The sequence below is a fragment of the Streptopelia decaocto genome, assembly GCF_964273445.1.
Source record: "Streptopelia decaocto genome assembly, chromosome: 2".
NCBI classification, from domain to species: Eukaryota; Metazoa; Chordata; class Aves; order Columbiformes; family Columbidae; genus Streptopelia; species Streptopelia decaocto.
In genome coordinates this window covers 152,413,776-152,434,253 of record NC_138655.1, presented here as the reverse complement: position 1 = coordinate 152,434,253, position 20,478 = coordinate 152,413,776, and the positions used below count along the sequence as shown (strand labels likewise).

General features: G+C 45.6%; 1 protein-coding gene across 5 annotated transcripts in view; it reads right to left on the bottom strand.

Moving 5' to 3' along the window:
- Positions 1-16,348: 16,348 nt before the first annotated feature.
- Positions 16,349-20,478, bottom strand: part of LARP4B (La ribonucleoprotein 4B) — a 55,063-nt gene continuing 50,933 nt past the window's right edge. For 4 of the 5 annotated variants that reach the window (XM_082043977.1, XM_082043978.1, XM_082043974.1 and 1 more), the window contains one exon: positions 16,349-20,227. In XM_082043977.1, coding sequence (XP_081900103.1) covers positions 19,946-20,227 — 282 coding nt within the window. In that variant the 3' untranslated portion in view covers positions 16,349-19,945. The remainder of the gene's footprint in view (positions 20,228-20,478) is intronic. The other variant, XM_082043975.1, reaches the window with a different exon arrangement.

The window sequence follows — 20,478 nt, the reverse complement described above, 5'->3', positions numbered from 1 at the left end:
AAAACACCCTCTTGCAGGTGCTGGGCTGCGGGGACGAGGATTTCAAAGTAAAGGGATGCTAAGGGCAGGCAGCCTTGCTGCAAGGGAGAAAGCAAGTTCTCCACTGCACAAAGTCATTTCCCAAACTGCAGAAACCACAAATGCCCACTTTGCTCTGAGAGCAAATGGGGATGCCGCTTCGGCACGGTGCCTGCCGAAGAGCACGTAGGGTAGCCTGGCATTGTATTACCTCTGAAATGCAACGTTGAACTATTAAACTTTAATAGTACTAAAGAGGCCGAGGCACGAAACCCCTGATGCTCATTCGTAATGGGCAAAGGGAGAAGCCTCTCAAGCCAGATTTATTTCTGCACCCTCGGAGAGCTGCTGAGGAGAGACAGGGCTGGGTTGCAAGGCTCTGCCGTCCTTCCTTCTGCCCTCTAGTGCCAGATAGAAAAATTAAATGGAAAGAAAGCAGACTGCATTTTTCTTCTTGCAGTGCACTAGATAAATAGAAGAGGAGGGAGGAAACATTATTTGTAACTGGATACTTTGATACTGGTTAAGGTAAAGCATGCCAGAAAAAGTACTGATGTGGGGGCCGCTGTCAGGCAGGGTTTACGGTGCTGTTTGGGAGCGGCCGTGCTGCTGGGGACAGGACACGGTGGCATTGCTCTGGCTGTTGAACTGGACACAAGCCTGCCAAAAGCGCCAGAGACACCCAAACAAGGCAGCTGCTCATGGCTTCGTGTTGCAGGTCAGGACAGGTGTATCTCCATATCCACCCCAAAATGTGTCTGTTCCAGTCTGCTGCTGCCTTTAGATTAAAACTCTGACAAAGCTTTGTGCCAAAATATTTACACTAGGGAAGTGCCTGCTGTTTAACACTTTGAACCTCATTTAATTCACACTTGTTCTTAATCTCTGCCTCTGAACACCACCTCATGAGGCTGAGTCAGACCTGTTACCCTGACTGCTCTCTTCCAAATTTGTGGTGGGAAAGGCGGCTGTGCTGGGGGAATCCTCTCAGCACCAGTGTTTGCTTTTGTGTGCTTCCGTACATGACAGCCTTTTGCTCACCAAAGGCATAAGGAAAAAGCCACGCTGCTATATTTTGCACAGCTTCTGTAAAACAGGAGAGCTGTCACCTGCATATTCAGCTGCCAAAAGCAGGTGAGAGCTCCAGGACATCCCAGGTACAAACACCAACAGGAGGAGATGTGATAAAGAGATAAAGGACTGGCTCGGTCTGAACAAGAGACTTGACTGGTGCAGCCCAAGGATGATGCTGAGGACCTGGTGAGCCCCTGCATGGGGCTGGAAATCAACTGCCCCAAGGTGACCGATGCCAAGCAGGCCTAACAAGGACTAACGTGGCTGAGCAGGCTTGGCCACCAAACGGACAAGGAGCCTGTGGGACAGACAGCACCCCCTGATCCACAGAGCAGTGTCTCACCGGCCTCGACTCTCATCAGGCTGTAGCTTTGGAACTTTAATGTGCTTCTGGTGCTTGAGGCAACACACTGGATAGGGATTCCAGATCAACTGCTCCAAAAGGACACTGTCCTGGGATGTGTGAACTCCTTCTCTTTGTGTTTCTTCCATACCCCACTATTTTTCTCCTGCCTTCCCCTCCTGCTGATTTGGCTTTCACCTGCGAGGTGAGACCCTGGTGGAGTCTGTCCAGCCCGAGGGCCTGGCTGCCACTGATGGCTCCCTCGGAGCTGCCATGGGCACCAATAACATCCCGAAAACACCGTGTCCCTCCAGTCTTTTCCCATCCTCTCCCTTTTCCTCCTCTGTGCACACCATGCAGTCACAGAGGAAGCAATTAGGAGTGACCAGAATCAAGTCTTCCCTCTTGTATTTGTTGCTTAACAAAACAAGAGCTTTAAGCCACATCCTCCCTTTGAAAAACCAATTTGTGATTGTGTATACATTTTTTGCCTAACTACTCAATTTCAATATGCTTATTCTTGGTTTTGATCTCTCTCTCTTGTGTATCCTAATCAGGATGTTTCAAAACTTTAACATGAATTTTCCAGCATGTTACACTCTGGACTCCAAGCCCTGCAAGGTGACAAGCTGTTCAGTGTCACGCAGGGAGAAGTTCAGGTTTAAATTTCCGCTTCTCTTGGTCTGTCTATTTGTTCAACTAGCTCCTCACATCCTCCCACAGACAGGACTCCTGCCTGCACAGGGCATGGGCAGCGCAAGGTGCCGGGGAAGCTCTCCAGGGAAGCCACTGCTGTTCTGGGGTGCCTGCCCAGACCAGGATCCATGGGGATCTGCAACTGAGGGCAGCAGGAGAGGACACAGCAGTGGCCAAGGTGCAAGGAGTTGGCTATGATGTTGCTACTGGAGAAAACATAACAGGGCAAACCCCCCAGTGTAATCGGGGGTCTGCTGATGTCTTTCCTCCAACATCGAAACAGAAGTTTCAGGAGGACATTTGTTTTCCATCCTTTTTCTTCTGCTCCCTACTGTTCTCAGGGACTTAAAATCTGACATACACTCTGTGGAAAGAAACTAAGAAATATGGGAACTTCTTATGGCAGCTGCTTCTGCAGGCTGGTACAGGAGGACATTTCAGGGAAGTCAGTGATGCTTTCAAATAGCGGCCCCGTAAGTCAGGCTGTAAGCACAAGACATGCTCATTGCTAGTTGTGGGAAGCCCCAACCTTTTCTTACAGTGTCAGCTTGTGGAAATAGTCACAATTCCGCAGCAAAATTGCAAGACCTGAACTCACCCCAAAACACATCACAGGCAAGGTACAGGGGGGTTCTCTGAAGGTTGTGAAACATGGGGAAAAAACTGGAAGAGGACGCAGAAAAGAAATCTTGTACAAGCAAGCTTGGATGGAAAAGCTGAGGAAGAGCACTTCTGAGGTTCATCTTCACCCATCAAAAGTCAAAACTTAGCTCCACTTCAGTAACTCCTGTGATGCAGGAAAGCACTATATGCTTTTTGTGAATGAAGAGGGTGGTATCACAGAAAATGAGCTTTCCAACATAATTTTCTTCTCTTTACAGAAATACTTCTCAGGATGGTTGGACCACTCTCACGTCACATAAAGAGCAATACATGTACACACGTGTGTGTACCTTGCACCTGCACAGGAACACGTCGGGTGTGGCTTGGGCGATGTGCCAGGACTGGCCATGGTCACAAGGGCACACTGGATGATGCTGAAGCTTAAGTCAGTGTCTTGTTCCTTCTCCATGAGATGGGGTCCCAGCTCCACCGGTGCTGTGCCAGGACAGCCTGCACACACTGACCCCAGCCCGGCAGTGCCCGTTCCCACCATCATTAATCTCCCTGGACAAATGACTGTGGCAGCAGCCAGGGGTGGTTTCCTACCTGAGACTGATGTCTTTCTCTGCAGCAAGTTGGTACATTCTAATGTCATCTCAGCCTGAAATTATATTAAAATCTCTGACCTGCTGCCAGCTAAAGCCTTCTTTCTTTTATTTAAAAAAATAATCCAAGTCTCTTCTGGCTACCTTCTCAGCGAAAAGCTCTGAGATAGAGCAGCTCAGAGAGAGCAGTGCTGGAAGTCAGAAGCTTTGCCTTCATGTCACACGGGCAATTGAAGAAGAGAAGCTCTTTTCTCCTTCATGTACCACTCAATCTCCCTCAGTCCAAAGATATTGTGCCACTTAATTGCACTTTAGGAAAGGTGAGGCATCCGTCTACACCTGACACTGCTCAATAAGGGCAGGACCCAGGGGCTTCACAGGGAAAAGGACAACACCAGAAACAGCTTGCTGAAAGCTATGCATGCTGGTGCCAGCAGGTCAGATGGCCAGCAGGAGCTGAGGGAGGGAAAAGGGAGCAGGACCACACAACCACGCATCAGCTGGGAACATCACAGACCTGTTGAGATTGTCCTGTCCAACCCTCTGCTCAAGCAGGTGAGCCAGAGCAGGTTGCTCAGGGCTGTGTCCGATCAGGTGTGAGTATCTCCAAGGACGGAGCCTCCACAACCTCTCTGGGGGACCTGCTTTAGGTGCTTGACCATCCTCACCCTAAAAAAGCTTTTTCTTATGTTTCAGTGTAATTTCTTGTGTTTCAGTTTGTGCCCATTGCCTCTCATCCATTCTTTGGATACCATGAGGAGATCCTGGCTCTGTCTTCTTTACTCCCCCCAGCAAGTATTTATACACACAGATAGATCTCCCTTCAGTTCCTCTTCTCCAGGCTGAACAGTCCCAGCTCAGGACTGGAGAAAAGATGCAGCAGGACCCATGTAGGTGGTGGATAAAGAGTCAGGGACAACTCCATGGGCAGGGTCATGAGGATCTCAGTGGCAGCACGTCCCACCAAGCGGCTGCCAGTCTCAATGATGGTGCAAACACCATTGCCCAAAGGCAGCTTCTGCCCAGTACAGCCCAGTCTGCCCCTGTGGGCATTTAGGCAGGGGAGCTAGAGTGCTTTGGGTGCTGATGTGCTGGGCCCATTGCAGAAATACAAGGAAAGCAAGGGAGGAAAGGAGAAGATGCATGTGTTTTTCTCACAGCAACGCTGTCCCTCCCCCGGTCTTATTTTCTGTTTTGTTCTTTTTCACTTCTCATATTTGTGTTTGCAGAAGCCATCCTTACATTTATGTGTAAATAAATCACCTGTAGAAGGGTTGCCTCTCCACATAAGCCTTCCTGTCCCAAGCAGAACATGCCAGATGCCCCCAAGCCCCACGTCACAGCCTCTGCTGCTGCACCCCATGGCGAGGTGTTCAAGAGCGCGGCTGGTTAGAGCAGCATAGCGGGGAGCGCACTGCCCGTGCCTGCACGTGCTGAGAGCATTGGGTGGGAGTACAGCAGGGACTCATTGTGGCACCCACCTTCCACCGCATCCACAACCTTGGTCAGGCCCTGCCTGGGACCACCTCTTACCTGAGCCAGCTCTGATATGTGTCAGCCCCAGCTCTGCAGCAAAGATGCTCCCTTCACCCAGCACGGTTTGCTGACCTGTGCCAGATGCCTTGAATGGAACATGCTCTACAGTTCATTGCTGCTGGTGCTGATTTTGGGTGAGGTCAAATCTCTGCCTCCCGGCTCCGCACCCAGAGGAGCTGCTTGCTGCGGATGCCCTAGTCCCTAAAATTTCATCAGCGGGGCCTGATGACAGCTCCACAGTGTCGCCTGCCATGCAAACACATCCGATTCCCCGCAGCCTGGTCCCTGGTGACTCAGATGCTCGGGAGGCAGCGCGGTGCATCAGCTGCCGCAGAGCAGCACTGACAGACGCGCCGGGGAGAGGCACAGCCGAGGCACAGCCAGAGGCTCCCGACGTGAGGCCGCGTTTATTTTTAGAGTGCCGTAGCGCTGAGGAGATGGCACGAGCCGCTTCCCTCTCGTCACTCTGACGCCATCACCCGCCGCCCACGCGCCCGCTAAGTGGGTTATCGCAGCCCATCGGGCTCCCAGGGAGAGGGGAAGAAAGGAGAAAGGTCACTTCTCGTGCCAATGAACAGCAGAATACATTCAGTGCTGTGGTATTTATTAATGGACTTTGGTTAAAAGTGCTGACGGTGTCTTGAGCAAGACATCCCTCCTGCCACGCAGAGCTCCAGCACCAGCTATAAGTCACCATCCTCCCCAGTCCATGACAAATCCCACAGCTACAGCACTTAGCAAGGGCTTTCCTCTGTCTCAGCTGATAAACCGCCTTCTGTATCCTTGTTTTTTCCCCTGACCTGTCAGCATCCTTTCCTCTCTGCTAGACATCACCGTGATCCCAGCTACCACCCCTCTTCTCAGCTGCCTCTTCTGCCATGCTAATTTTCCCACGTGACAAATTAAATCAAAATTCACACTTGTCAGAGATGTTCACAGGTCCTTTGTGCCACAGTATTTAAAGGGACTCTTAACTGATATTGTTATCCTCATCTGACACAGGGAAGCAGTGCAATCTCCCCAGCTCCCATGCCAACAAGAGATGAACAACATGCTCAACACAGAGAGACCATCCCAGCCCTTCACACCTCAGGTCACACTTCTCCTTCCTTTCCAATTTTTCCTTCAATTAGAGTCAAATTTGCTGTTTGCAGATCTCGCTGCTCCCCCTGGTGTCCATCGCACCTGCCCTTCCAGCACAGAGGTCCTTGCTGGGAAGTTTCAGCCCATTCTGTTGCACTTTTCTTGCACATTTTCCTTCCTTCAACTCGCTTGTTAAAAAGATTTTCTGGCACCACCAAGGCGCTCGCTGAAGTAGCACATCTCTGCTCTTCATCTGCCTGACCATCTGCTTGAGAGAGTGCAGGCAGGGGATGTTCCTGCAGAGATTTGTAGCCTGAAGGCCAGAAAGAACCAGCATGATCTAGATCAGCTGCATAATAAACACTGTGGACAACCAGGCAGCAGCTCCCACAGCAAGTCCTTCGTCACTCTGTGCACCATCCCTAATCAGGGAAGAACCAGACTTCCTGTCTTTTTTTTTTTTAAAAAAAAAGGCATTAATTGATTTTTTTTTTTTTTTTTTTGTACCATGAAAACATGTAACTCTACAAGAAGAGGACAGCTTAGATTTGGAAATCTGTGGGGGGAGGCTGAGGGAGCTGGGGTTGTTTAGTCTGGAGAAGAGGAGGCTTAGAGGTGAGCTCATCACTCTCTATAACTACCTGAAGGGCAGTTCTAGCCAGGTGGGGATTGGTCTCTTCTCCCAGGCAGTCAGCAATAGGACAAGGGGGCATGGGCTTCAACTCTGCCAGGGGAAATTTAGGCTGGATATTAGAAAGAAATTCTTTACAGAAAGAGTGGTCAGGCATTGGAATGGCTGCCCAGGGAGGTGCTGGACTCACCATCCCTGGAGGTTTTTAACTGAGATTGGACATGGCACTTAGTGCCATGATCTAGTCAATGGACTGGAGTTGGACTGTCGGGGGTCAAGACCCCAGCATGGGTTCGGGTCTACGGCGACGGAGGAAGAAATACAGCCATCCGTTGCGGATGATAAACATGCTTCATTCCATTGACACATAGCGCAAGCTTTTATAACAGTTCTATTAACTATGCCTACTTGTCAAACACCGATTTGATAGCATACGTAATGAGCCCATCCCAACATACATAATGAATCCATCCCCTTGAGTCCATCCCCTTCTGTGGCCCCCCTGGTATGTGAGTTCCCTCGTTATCTCGGAGCTGCCTCCTGGTACTTGTTTATCCAGGCCTTTCCCAGGAGCTCCCTCCTGAGACTGTGAGACTTGTTTATGCAGGCCTTTCCCAGGCAATACCTTCTCACCCACCCTTGCTCAGCTCATGCTAACTGAGGCCTACTCATGCTAACTAGAAGAGATCCTCTCCGTAGAGAGGGTCTCATGCCCTTTCTCTCTTGGCCATTCTCCAACATTGGACCAAGGGTTGGACTTGATGATCTCTGAGGTCTTTTCCAACCCAGTCGATTCTGTGATTCTGTGATCTTAATGACCAAATCTGGAAAGACTATGAAGTTTCAGGACAATACAGTTATTCAGGTAGATGCATGCATAGACCTTGCATTTTAAGCTTGCGTAGTTTAATTAGAAAATAATTCTATTCAATAAAAGATGTTGAAATTCCAAAATGTTTTGTTTCAGCAAATAATGAAACTCATCTCCTCAGAGCTACAGCTGCCGGGAGCTGTGCTGAAGCCGATCCCCCACATAAACCCAAAGCAGCATAATGGGCACCTCCTGTTCGTGGCAGCCCCCACACCACTAGGACAAGCCCTGCAGACCCATGTGGCAGCAGCAGTAGATGCTACCTTGGGATATTTGCTTAATCCTACCTCTACTAGGTGTCCTACATGTCTCCATTTTAGTTCTGCCTTCCAGAGACACTACCAGACACGGGGAAGACTGAAGCCTCCTCACCCCACAAACAGTGGACTCTTATTTGGCCCTGGCAAAACCTCGCTCCTACTAGCTCAGGTCACATCTCCCAGTGAGTCTGCTCGAAAGCCTAATTATAGTCCAGATCACCAAAAATAACGTTAGCCTGGAGCGGTCTGGAAATTCCCTCCTAAGTGGCAGAAAATATCCCAAGCTGAAGCCCAGCAGCACAGATCTAACCTCTGCTGCAGAGCCTGAGGTGAGGGGGAGCGACTCAATCAGCCAGTTGTCTCCTTAAACAAAGAGCGAGAGAAACTAATAGATGCAAACTCATTAAAAACATGCACCAAAGTACTTATTTTCTTCGTATTTGTAGAAACAGCCTTTCAAAGAATTGGTGCTTTCTTCGTAAAAAATGACTAAAACTTCACCAGTACAGGCTAAGTCTCCTTAACAGTGGCATGATACATGATGTTCGCTTAGATATCTACACATGAGAACACACTGCAGTGAAGTGCTTCATAAAATGACTTTTTCTATCACTAATGACAAACGGCTTCAGCATCTCTCTGGGTGGCAGCTGACATCTCGCTGATAGTTCACTTGGGCCTCCCATGGAGAAGAGCACTGAGAAGCCACACGCAGAGCTCTCCACTGGAAGCAGTGGGAGAAGGCTGCTGGGCCAGGCTGCGATGCAGTTCATGGCCAAGAATACTTATCCAATAGGAAAATCTCTTAAATGCTGTAAAATATCAAAAGGAAGCCACAAACCTTTATCTGCAGATCTCTTGCTTAGTAAAAAAGACATTGCCCATGGCTGAAGAGAACTGGAACTGATAATTTACTATTTAATACCACATTTTAGTAATGTTAAGAATCAATATGTCCTAACTAGCATGGCAATATGCTAGCTCTGGCAAATCCCTTTTTTGAAGGATGGACGTAAGCAAAAGTAGACCAGTTGAGAGAGAGCTGATTTAGCAGCATTGGTGGCTATTTCCTTTGAAAGACACTCTCCTAAAAGAATACTGCTTTCTCTACAGACCTCTGGGCGTAGATTCACGGTTACCACCAGGGAACAGGCAGCAACTGACCCCATGTGTGCTCTCTGTTAAATACAAACTTATTTTAGCTCAGCCATCTTTCATACAGTCCCAGAACAGTCCTGAGAGCAAGAAACAGCAGATGCATCCCGATGGTTTCCTTTGAACACTTGAGCCACATCCAAATGACTAAGTTCAGATAAATGGAGTTATCAGATGCCTGCTTAAGACAAATTAGTTTAGAATGGCTACGCTGCATTTGTCAATGGTTTAATGCACAAGAAGTGTATTTTTAAGACAGGGTTAATTTCCTAGTCCTTGAAGAAGAACACTTTGAGAAAGCAACTGCTCCATCTAGCAAAGTATTCTCAGATGCAGTCAAAAAAGCATTCAGAGTATTAGGTTAGTACGATACATCTTTGGCCAAAAGTCACTCTTAAGGTTGAAGAGATATGGGCTTTGGGTTTTACAATACGTACGTCTGAAATAAGTGCCAAAACACTGAAGAAACCACAAATCATGTTGTATGAGTTCGCTGCTGCTTCTCTTTGACCAGATTCAACAGCAACTGAAATGCGAATCAGCACTACTACAACATTGTTTTTCATAAACTACATTTCAAAATTCCAGCAGGGAATGACCCTCTTGCTTCCATGTCAGCCAAGCATCTCACTTGAGCCAGCTCTGGCTGGGAGGGACATGCACCAAGACGCACTCGTTTTTGCGGATGGCAGGAGCTGGCGGGGCAGCAGGTCAGCACCATCAGTGGCCTCTGCAACCTCCCTGTCCATCCTGTCACAGAATCACAGAATGTCAGGGATTGGAAGGGATCTCAAAAGATCATCTACTCCAATCCCCCCACCAGAGCAGGAACACCCAGATGAGGTTACACAGGAAGGTGTCCAGGCAGGTTTTGAATGTCTCCAGAGAAGGAGACTCCACAACCCCCCTGGGCAGCCTGTTCCAGGCTCTGTCACCTTCACTGAGAAGTTTCTTCTCAAATTTATGTGGAATCTCTTGTGTTCTAGTTTGTACCCATTGCCCCTTGTCCTATCATTTGTTGTCACTGAGAAGAGCCTGGCTCCATCCTCGTGACACTCACCCTTTATATATTTGTAAACATTACAAGTGTCCTTTGTCCCAGCTCATGCCCAGCTCAGACTCCTTCCCTGTGTCCCACAGGAGCAGGGAGAAGAGCTGCCTGGCTGGAGGGGGACAGGGGTAAGGACAGGACAACACCAGACTAGATTGCTTGGGAAGGTAGTTTCCATCATCAAAACAAAAGAAACATTAATAAATAATCTGGTATGGAGGGAACAAAAGCAAGGCAATAGATTCATTTCCTGGAAGCCCTTCTGGAATTTTTTTTCCCTATTACACTAAGATGTCAATCCATACTGTAAAAAATCTATTGTCTCGTAATAGCAGCCACTAGGTACAGGAAAAACAAGCAAACACAACGAAAAGCCACACCAACTCTGGGAAGTGGTGATTGGGGTCATAAGCAACCACTGGGCCTCACTGGACTTCGTTAAGTGTTCCACCACTTCTTAGAAGAAGGAAGTTTCAGAAATTTTCTAAACCTCCAGTTAGGCAAAGGACATCTAGAATTATTTTCTTTTGTGTGGAAAAGTACTAGAAGGCAGACTGCAGCTGGAGTATTGGGTCCAGTTTTGGGCTTCCAATAAAACACCAGCAAACTGGAGACAGTTCAGAGGAGATCACCAAGGTGGTGGTGGGGCTGGAGCACTTGCCCTGGGCAGAGAGGCTGAAGGAGCTGGGCCTGGTCAGCCTGGAGATGGGGTGGGTTTGGGGACACCTATCTCAGCTCTGGGTACGTATGGGGAGCCATCCAGAAAGCAGAGCTGGGCCCTCTACAGCAAAGCAGAGGGAGGATGAGAGAGAATAGGCACGGGGATTTAAGGAGGACAAGGACATTTAAGGAGAAGGACATTGTCACAGAGGCACCCCAAAAGTCCATTTAGGCAAGCCACAAGCTCTGAACAAACTTTATTCTATCCAAAGCTGCTTAACAGAAACCAACTACAAACAGGATTTGTCCAGACTTATTCAGATACCGGTTAGGAGTTCAATTACCACACAGCTGACACAAGTTTCAAGGGGATCAGACCCAAAACTCTAGAGTAATGATTCGAAATGCACATTTTCCCACTCTGTGTCAAAGTGAGGACTCTTACAGGTACCCAGATCATTTACCAAGTCCGTGAGGTATCTTCAGTCCCCAAAGAATGTCCTTTAGCTGGCCACTCTAAGAGGAGAGTCTTCAACCGCAGACCCACTGCTCTGAGGAGACCAACTCATAGGGGTTTCCAGCGGGCTCCATTTATACCCTAGTTGAATCTGAGCTGTGGCCATTTATGGTAGTTGTCCAGAAACTCCTCTCAACCGAGGTGCCTCAATGGTCCAAGGCCCTGTCTGTTGATCAGTGGGTGTGTGCATGACCACAGGTGTCCATCGGCCTAGAAGTTTCTCTCGATCTGGGGTGAGGAAGGAATGCATCTGCCACAGACATTGCCATGAGGACAGTCGAACATTGGAGCAGACTGCCCAGAGAGGTTGTGTGGTCTCCATCCTCGGAGGTTTTCAAGACCCAACAGGACAATGCCCTGAAAAACCTGCTCCGATTGCTTTGAGCGAGATGCTGCATCAAAGACCTCATTAGATCTCTTCAGACTGGGATTACTCTACAGTTCTGTAGTTTTTACTGTGTCTAGGAAAAGATTTAATAGCAAATCCAAAAACGTGCTCTGAGTTGCAGCTACTTCCAAGCATAGACTACTAATAAAGAACTGTATCAGTTGGCCATATTCATGTATGGAATTGAGTTCACAGATCAAGACATCCAGAAATAGGTGTCTATATAAGCTGTGTACCAGCATTTCCTCATATTTCAGTGAAGCCTGAAGAGCAACTCCAGATGCAGGATCAAAATTGAGCTGATCAGGATGCAGATGAACAGCTCTCCAGGCTCCATTGCCTATTGATCCAATCTCCACAGGCTAAACAGACAATTCAATTTATGTATAATACATCTGCAAGCTGAGTCCCAACCACTGCCTAGTAGTTTATAACTTAATTTCTGAGTATTATATACACATTCCTTGCTCTTTGATGCAGTATTAGCGGACAACAGCCTAACACAATCTCCCATTTAGCTGCTTACGAGGCAATTCTAGTGTCATTTGCTTGGGAGTTTTTACAATGCTGAGCTCAATCTGAGTTGGCAGCTGTGGGTATGGAATGGGAAGATATTGTAAGAAGAGGACACCAGCAAAGCTTTTTGTACATCTCAGTGGAGAAGCCTCTTTAGTCATGGTGCTCAAGTCTCCACAAAACTTGAGAAGACCCTACAGCCACCTCGCTAAGCCTGCCATTCTCTTCATGGTGCAAAGTGCATGTTTTCCCCTGCACTTTGCTTTGTTTCTGCTTACCAGACAGCACCTTTTATCTATTTTTAAACCGGTAATTCATACAGAACCGGAATCAAGCCAGAAAACATAGAGATGTCCCTGGAAACACTGCCAAATGTGTCAAGGTGGTTGCGGAGCACATCGTTCGTGCTGCTGAATCACCAGGATTGCCCGTGGCCTGAGGACCCACAGACAAGTGTATCCTGCGGCAGGACGTGCTCAGAGAACTTGGAAGGTACGGGGAGATCCCATCTGCGTGGAAACACCACATCACACTACAAGACTTTACAACTGCTTGGTATTATTTCAGTAATGACAGTGGCAGGTCCCATGTGCTGCCATAAAGCACTGGCATCTTCTATCAGTCTTTGGCCCTGCCTACCCAGGACATGGTTTTATGCTACTCATGTTCCTAGAAGGATGATAATAGTAAATGTTATAAAATGGTCAATAGTCAGAAGTTGGACTAGCTACGCAAGTAACTCAGCTTCCATTTTGACATTCAAGTGGAACAGCTGGATGGAATTTGGGGAAATATTACTGGGAAACGTTACCATTTTCAGTAGAAATTTAAGCTGTTATTCAGATTCGAACATTGAATTTAGATGCTTTAAAACAAGCTATTTAATATGTTCTTTAGAAGATTTCACCTTTGTCATAAACTTATTGATGGCTTTGAAACGCAGTTTAAAAACGCATCAAATAGGAACTTAGTCATATCTGAGAAGATGGAATTAGCATTTGCTGGTATGTAGGAAGTACACAGATTCCAGCAAACATAGAAATTAAAAACTTTAGTGTCAGACAAACACCATAAATCCAGCAACAGCTATAAATACTCAAGGATAGAGCATACTTTTTTGAGTTTATTGTATACATTATAGTTTGGGAACCTAGAGCCTAAGAATTGACACATATCAAGATAATCCTCCTTTGAGTACCAATTTTGCTTTAATAAGTTGGACAAAAAAACCCCTCCAGCAAACTGAAATGTTTCAAAATGCTGAGCCTATTGTACCTCTGAAAATAGGTACAATTCTTAAGAGCAGGGATCAACAGCTGCCACCTTCCACCAGTGATGCAGCTCTCAAGAATGAGAGCACTGAATCACTGGAGAGAGAAGGAGGAGAATATACGAGAAGAGAAAAAAATGACTGAAAATCTTATACATTCTATTTCTAAAGGGAAACAAGGCAGAAATCACCTTCCTCCTCGCAGAAGAGTAAGAGACTGCATAGGCAAGGCTGGCCAGATAACACGTCACTTAGGAAACAGACCTCTTCCCCTAGAGAGTCCATTTAACTGCCCATCTCCAAACCTCTGTTCCCACTGCGCAGCACATCCTGCAGCCCTCCCAGGGCTGGCTGGTGGGACCCATGGGCCACTGCTGCACTCAGAGCTGGCTGGTGGGACCCATGAGCCGCTGTCGTGCTCAGAGGTGTCTGGCGGGACCCATGGGCCACTGCCGTACTCAGAGCTGGCTGGTAGGACCCATGGGCCACTGTTGTGCTCAGAGATAGCTGGTAGGACCCATGGGCCACTGTTGTGCTCAGAGATAGCTGGTAGGACCCATGGGCCACTGTTGTGCTCAGAGATAGCTGGTGGGACCCATGAGCCACTGCCACTCAGGGCTGGGTGGTGGGACTTACTGGCCACTGCCATGCTTGGAGGTAGCTGGCGGGACCCATGGGCCACTGCAACACCCAGAGCTGTCTCTGCTGCACCAGCCGCTTGCTGACTTCACAAGCCCAGGCTGAGCAAGAAGTCAGAGACAAAACGGAATAGCGATGAAGGTTTCTCACATGTGGTCTTGCCTAGGAACTGCAGCTACTGGGAAAGGCTCAGCCTCGGAGATGAGGCAGTCAGCTAGGCTGGACCTGCTGCAACGCATGTACTTGTTCTGCCTGGGCTATCATGTCACACTGCAAGGAGAGTGTACATATAACTTTGGCTCCAGTTTTGGAAGACGTTGGAGACATTTTATTAGGTAAGAGTGATTCCATCCATGTGGATTTCACAGAGGTTCCCATCTTCGATACGTTTTACAACTCTAAATTAATCCATTTATCCTTCCTTACTCAAAGAATGCTTCCCATGGTAGATTTACTACTCTGCAGATGATCGTCTGCCTGCAATAACTGGGATGTAAAGCTCTCAGACTGCAGGATGGTTTCCACACTAACACAGCAATTCACTCTTCAAACTGATAAAAATGTAAGAGATTGGAGGCAAGTTTATCTTAAGACTTCCCCCAGCACATACACATTTTGCCCTCCATTTTGCAAAATGGTGAACAGCTCCCAAAGCAGTTGCACAAAGGCTTCTCATAGTCTATCACCGTGAGACATATTTAAAACTTAGCACATTTATAGCTTGTATGCAAGAATAACCAAAAAGGCTAAAGAAATGAAAAGATCCTTCTTTCCGTTGTGAAAATCAGGCTCAAAAATGACCAAGCCAGCTTAATGGGCTGAGCCATATTCACCTGAGCTGGGAGAACACAACATACACATAAGCACAAGCAAGGCTCTGATCAAGCCAAGACCTTTTACTTTCCGTCTGTCATAGGCTAATGGTACAAGCACTCAGTTGGCTTCAGCGGATGTAATTAGCCCCTGCCAGGACCATGCTCAACTACACCAGTCCCGTCTGAGCAGCAGCCACGTATTCCTGCGCCTTCCTCCGTTCTGCTGATGGTACAACAGCCTCTCACCTATTCCCAAACCCCTTTCTTGGTTACTTTCCACTTCCCTGACTTAAGCGGTTGCACTGATGAAAGCCCAGCCATGATAATCAATGGAATAGGATGGTTTAACTTCCAGGTTTGTGAAGTAAAAGCATATTAGAAAACTTAAACTTCATTAAATCTTTTCTTATTCTGAAGAAGCCGTAGGATCAAAACGCAATGAGACAGTTTCTGTGGCAGTAGGTAATGTCTGGATACTCAGCTGCATGTAATATCCCATATTCGCGCTTTCTTCTCATGCCCATGAGGAAATGAAACAATTTGTTCAACATGAACGTCAGTGCAGCCATCATCAAACGTCACTTTGTATTGGGGAAAACTAGCACAATGGGGACTCTGCTCAATTTTGTTGCATGAACAAATAAATACCCCATTTCTGCCAAAGCTGGGGTGGTCCTGAAGAGCCACACCAGGATTATAGCAACACTGCTGACACATTTTTAGGCATTTTTATACGTTAAGTAATAGAAAACTGAGTTCCAAGTGCAGAACAGGATAGGCCATGCTGCTGTGAAAACTCGTCATCTTCAACTGCTTGTACCCCACGTCACCACCAAAGCATTGATGTGTGTAACAGACACACCAAGCTTCTCCAACACGGGGAAACCAGCGGTCCCCAGCGCGCACTGCTCCTCCTGTGTTGCTCTGTCAAGCAGACTGTGCGGGAAATGAAGCAGCCAGCAGCTCACACAGCACCCGGCATGAAGAACAACACTGCAACACTTCCCCAGATCCTTGTAGAACACAGGAGTTGGTAACACTTCCATGCTTACACTCTTTGTTAAACTTGGTCAGTAAAGTTGAATGAGAGACAAACCTAAAAAAAATAGTTTCAAGTATTTCTAGAATAGATTTTTTTACTTTGAGGAAGGACACCCCAGCAGCTGTTCTTCCCTAGGGGCATGACCAGAACTTCTAAAACCAGACAAAACCAAAACCAACCCATGGACTGAAGAGCCACACAGCCAGAGCGCTAACCCAAGCTTTAAACCCACATTTAAGCCCAAATCAAGACCTTATTGAGTAATTTGAGGAAACTGCTAATGCAGATACCCTCTAGTAACCAAAACATCACATGAGCTTCGTTTTAAAGTTAACCAGTCATAGTTACCTAATAGCAATAGATATTGCTGCCTTCTGGGTTATGTTATTGGCGTTCTTGCTGCTGCTACAGAACCTGAGGTGATGGTTACAACAGCTCTGCTGGAGAGTAAAGCTAAGTTGTTGGTTTTTTTTTTCCCCAAAATTAGAAATATACAATTTCCAAAAATGGGAGCGAAAGACAAAAGGTAATGAAAAATACTGCTGAAGAAAGGTTTAATTAAAAAAAATCAGGAATTCAACAGTGCCTAAATCTTTATTTTTCATAACCTACATATTTTTTTTTTTCAAATTAGACAGTTTTACATTTTATGACACAAAAGGAAACTTAAATTACTGATAGTTTACATGTAAGCTTGATTCCAGTCTTAATGGAAGAAGAACAAAAACAAAAACCCTCAAGAAGGCTCCCCTGTTACACTTGTGTTTCACGAACCGGCAGCTGCTGGGTCTCCTCAGAGATCTGGGATTGTCTGCTGCGATTAGTGTAGGAGGATCCAGAGCAGGCGACCCGGGCGCAGGGGCCGGTGCTGCCCAGCACCGCTGCAGCGCATCCACAGGGACCTGCTGTGCCAGCTGCTCCAGTCTTTGACGGATAAATGCAGCAACGCAAAAAAAAAAAACCAACACCAACCAAACAAAACCATTCCACAGATTTTGAGGTGGCCAGATGACAGTGTCATGGAGGGGGGACTGATCTGAAACAACAAGTTTTAAAAGCAACCTTTTTATTTATTTATTATTTTTTTTTTAAATCCTGGAAGAAGAGTCTCAGATCCCATTTTGACTTGTTTTCAAAAGGAAAAGCATCACCACACAATCCCACAAGGTAAAAATGCCAATTTCAGTTACTGTATCCCTGAGTCTTTAACTCAGCTACTGCTTTTTGGGAGGTTTTTCATTTTAAAAGCCACATTATAATCTCTCTAGGTATCATAGCAACAGTCTGCATGCAACTTCACAACTCTACTCCGAAAACTCCATTTTGTCATTGAGTGGAAGAAATAAAAGTAAAATGCAGTAAGGAGTTGTAGTATATTACACAGCTACTCGGCGTGTCACTTTTTTCTTTTTTTTTTTTTTCTTTTTTTTTTTAAAAAAAAAGCTATAAAAACCACATCAGAGGAAAGGTGAAACTTTCGATGCAACAGACTGTTGCTGGGTAGGCAGTAGTGACAGCGTCTCGACCCAGCACGAATGGCAGCAGAGCACACGAGAAGAACAGACACGTCCCCTCAAGTCCCACAGGGCGGCCTGAGAGGCTGTGAGGACCCACCGGGCACCTGTGGCAGCCCTGAGGACCCGCCGGGCAGCCCATGGTGGCTGCTCAAGCCCTTCACTTGCAGCAGACAAACAAAACGAAATCGTACAGCCGGCCCAAACCATACACAGCGCGAGCTACCGGTTTCACTGCCGCCGGGGAAAGGAGAAGCGTGTCAAAAATCCAAAGGACAGAACTAGGCGAGCAGTTTTGGTGGTGTTGTCACAGTCCTGTCTCCTCCCGCAGCATTCAAAGAGTGAGCTTTATAAACAAGGAATATCAAGGGATTCCAGCGTGCCCTGGTTTTGCCCAATTCCGCAGCATACAACAGGCCGGATTTAAAAGGTCAACTCGTTACCAATTGATGCCTGTAATAAGAAATTTATCAGGAGTCAACTTCTATAATTACTTTACAGTTCTAGGAATCATACACTAAGGAAAGCACTGATATTCTTGAGAGCAGGCAAATAAGCTTCAGTGTATACTTTGTAGCAGTCTAATTTTTTTTTCCAATTAAGTTTGATTTTATTGTCTTAAAATTACAGTTTGACTGCTGAAATTGTCTATTTACATCGCAAAACACTTCTGAATTGGTTAAATCGCTTGTTTTTAGAGAGACTTAAGAAAACATTTGAGGGCTTTCAGATAAGACTTTCGTTCCATTTCCCTTTTGCAGTGAAGAGGCAGAGTCAGTTCAGCACACCAGAATAAAATAAGAAAAAGAAAAAACAACAAATTAAAGTAATATTCAAACCACAACATTTAGTTTATCTACATCCAGCTCAACAGCAACATTTATAATATCAATAATTTTTATCAGATTTTTTTCTTTAGGGTACCTTTTTTATATGTTCTGATTATTTACAACTGTACAAGCAAAGCACACACTTCCAAGTGCACATATTTAATACAGTATTGACTATTTGCATTTACAGGTTTTTCAACAATCTGAAAAAGATCAACTGTTTAAGATCTTTAAGGTATATTACAAAAACTGCTGCTAGTTCCTGTACTACAGTATGTTTACCCAGTAAGACCAGTGACAATAGATACATACTGTAACTGAGTAATTCTGTATCCCACTCACGCTAACCCTCCACGGGGTCAGACCTCATTAACTCTACGCTGTCTTGTACAAAAGTTAAGGCAAAGTCATTTTCAAGTTTAAATAAAATTCAAGTCTTTAAATATTGGATGGAAATAACTCTTTAAAAAAATCAGTTGTTTAAATAAACATTTTTGTGGAATAAACTGTACTGTCATAGTCAGCAGGAATGAGTTTTGTCTGAACTTCCTGCAGTTTAAACACTTAAAGAAAACCTTTAGGCATTTTAAAACAAAAATAATTTATATTCAACTTTATTAGAAACTTGCTAATTTAGTGCATCCTTGTCCTTCAGAAAGCGCATCACTTCTAAAGTAAATAAGTGTGAGAAACCTCATCCCAGAGGTAAATATCAGGGATCTCTTCCTCTGCCACACAAAACAAACACCATTATCTCACGTCTTGAGAAAATTTAAATCCGTATGCCAATGCTTGTAGTTACAGGAAGACGTCAACACGAGGCTAAGATATGAACTCTTGCAAAGAGCACTTGGGGCAGAGTTAAACAAAAAAACAAAACCAAAAGTCTACAGAGAGCACAGGGGTCACCAGAACATACAGCGCTGACTCAGTTAACTCCCTTACAAGCACAGGGAAGCTCAGGTTATCACAAGAAGGCGACGGCGCTTTCTCCTGATAACACCCACTAACGGGCTTCGCCACCAGAGAAGCTCACAGACTTAATTCTTTCTATTCACAATGTGCTTTGTGTTTGCAAATTATAACATCAGTTTTATTCTGGAGTGAGAAGATGGTTACTTGCTTGCAGTAAGTCAAAAAAGGAAATATTTCAGAAAGACTGCTATGGTGCTCCATCGGATTCATTGTGTGTGTGCAAAACATCAAAAAAAGAGTAAATTTTTAAAAATGCTAGAAACAACTACTTATTTAACCTAAAAGTGCAAGTTCATTTGCTGACACTTAGTACAGCAGCCCAATAAAAAAAAATCTCCAAGGTCACATACTAATTAATAAAATATATCTACTTCCTTGCACTCTACACACTAGCTGCCGTTATCAGTCTTTTGGACACTTTAGATATGTACTTTCAGACCAGTTTATTAAAAATATTGCAGCAGCACGTTTCTGCTTAACAGTTTAGAAAAAACTCACTGTACAGAGCTTGCACTCACACAGCCACGGAGAGGCTTAATAAAAAGTTGATTTGTTTAAAGACAAATATTTTACATCTTGAAAAAAAAAAATAATCACACTAAGCTTCACCTCCAATTAAGCACCAACCTAAATGTAAGGTTTAGAACAACTATCCAGAAATATCCAGAAAAAATAGAATGTTTGTTCAAGAAGGGAAAAAGTATTTCACAGAAAAATAACTTACAGGCATTGTTATATGCCTAATATCACTGCAAGCTCCTAACCAGCAACTCATTCTCAGGTATCTTAGTGGGAACATGGGTTTAATTTGTGGGAAGCAGACCTCTCTTCAAACCCCTCCCAGGTGTTGGTTTCACTGAGGAGATTTTGGAGGGGTATTCTGTTCTTTATTGACGCGTTTGCCAACAGCTGGAGGGGACGATCTGCGCCCTGACTGTCTCCTCTGGTCTTTGGGTTGTCCAGGATGGGACTTTGCAGGAGGAGGTTCTCTGTTTTTCTCTATTGTTTCTGTGGGCTTTCTTTCTTCTTTCCCACATGCTACAGTGTTTGGCTTCTGTTCTTTCTGGGGTTGCAATGTAGGAGGATCCTTAGTTGTTCTCTGGCAAATTTCCGCATAACTAGGTTTTCGCAGTTCCTGTGAAATTGGAAGCAAACAAGACAGTTAAACAAGGCGGCCTGAGAAAAAGTCATTTACTTCTATGAAGAAAAAAGTTAAAAGTCTTGGTCCCAAAAGACTGCCGCACTAAAATATGCAGATGAGGGCACAAGTATAAAGTTTACAGAAGCCGCACAGACAATAAGGTTCAAGACAAAGGTAAAATGTGCAACAGTGTGACATAAAAATGGGGTACTGTGACAGGGCAAAATACTCCTGATTCAAGCAAA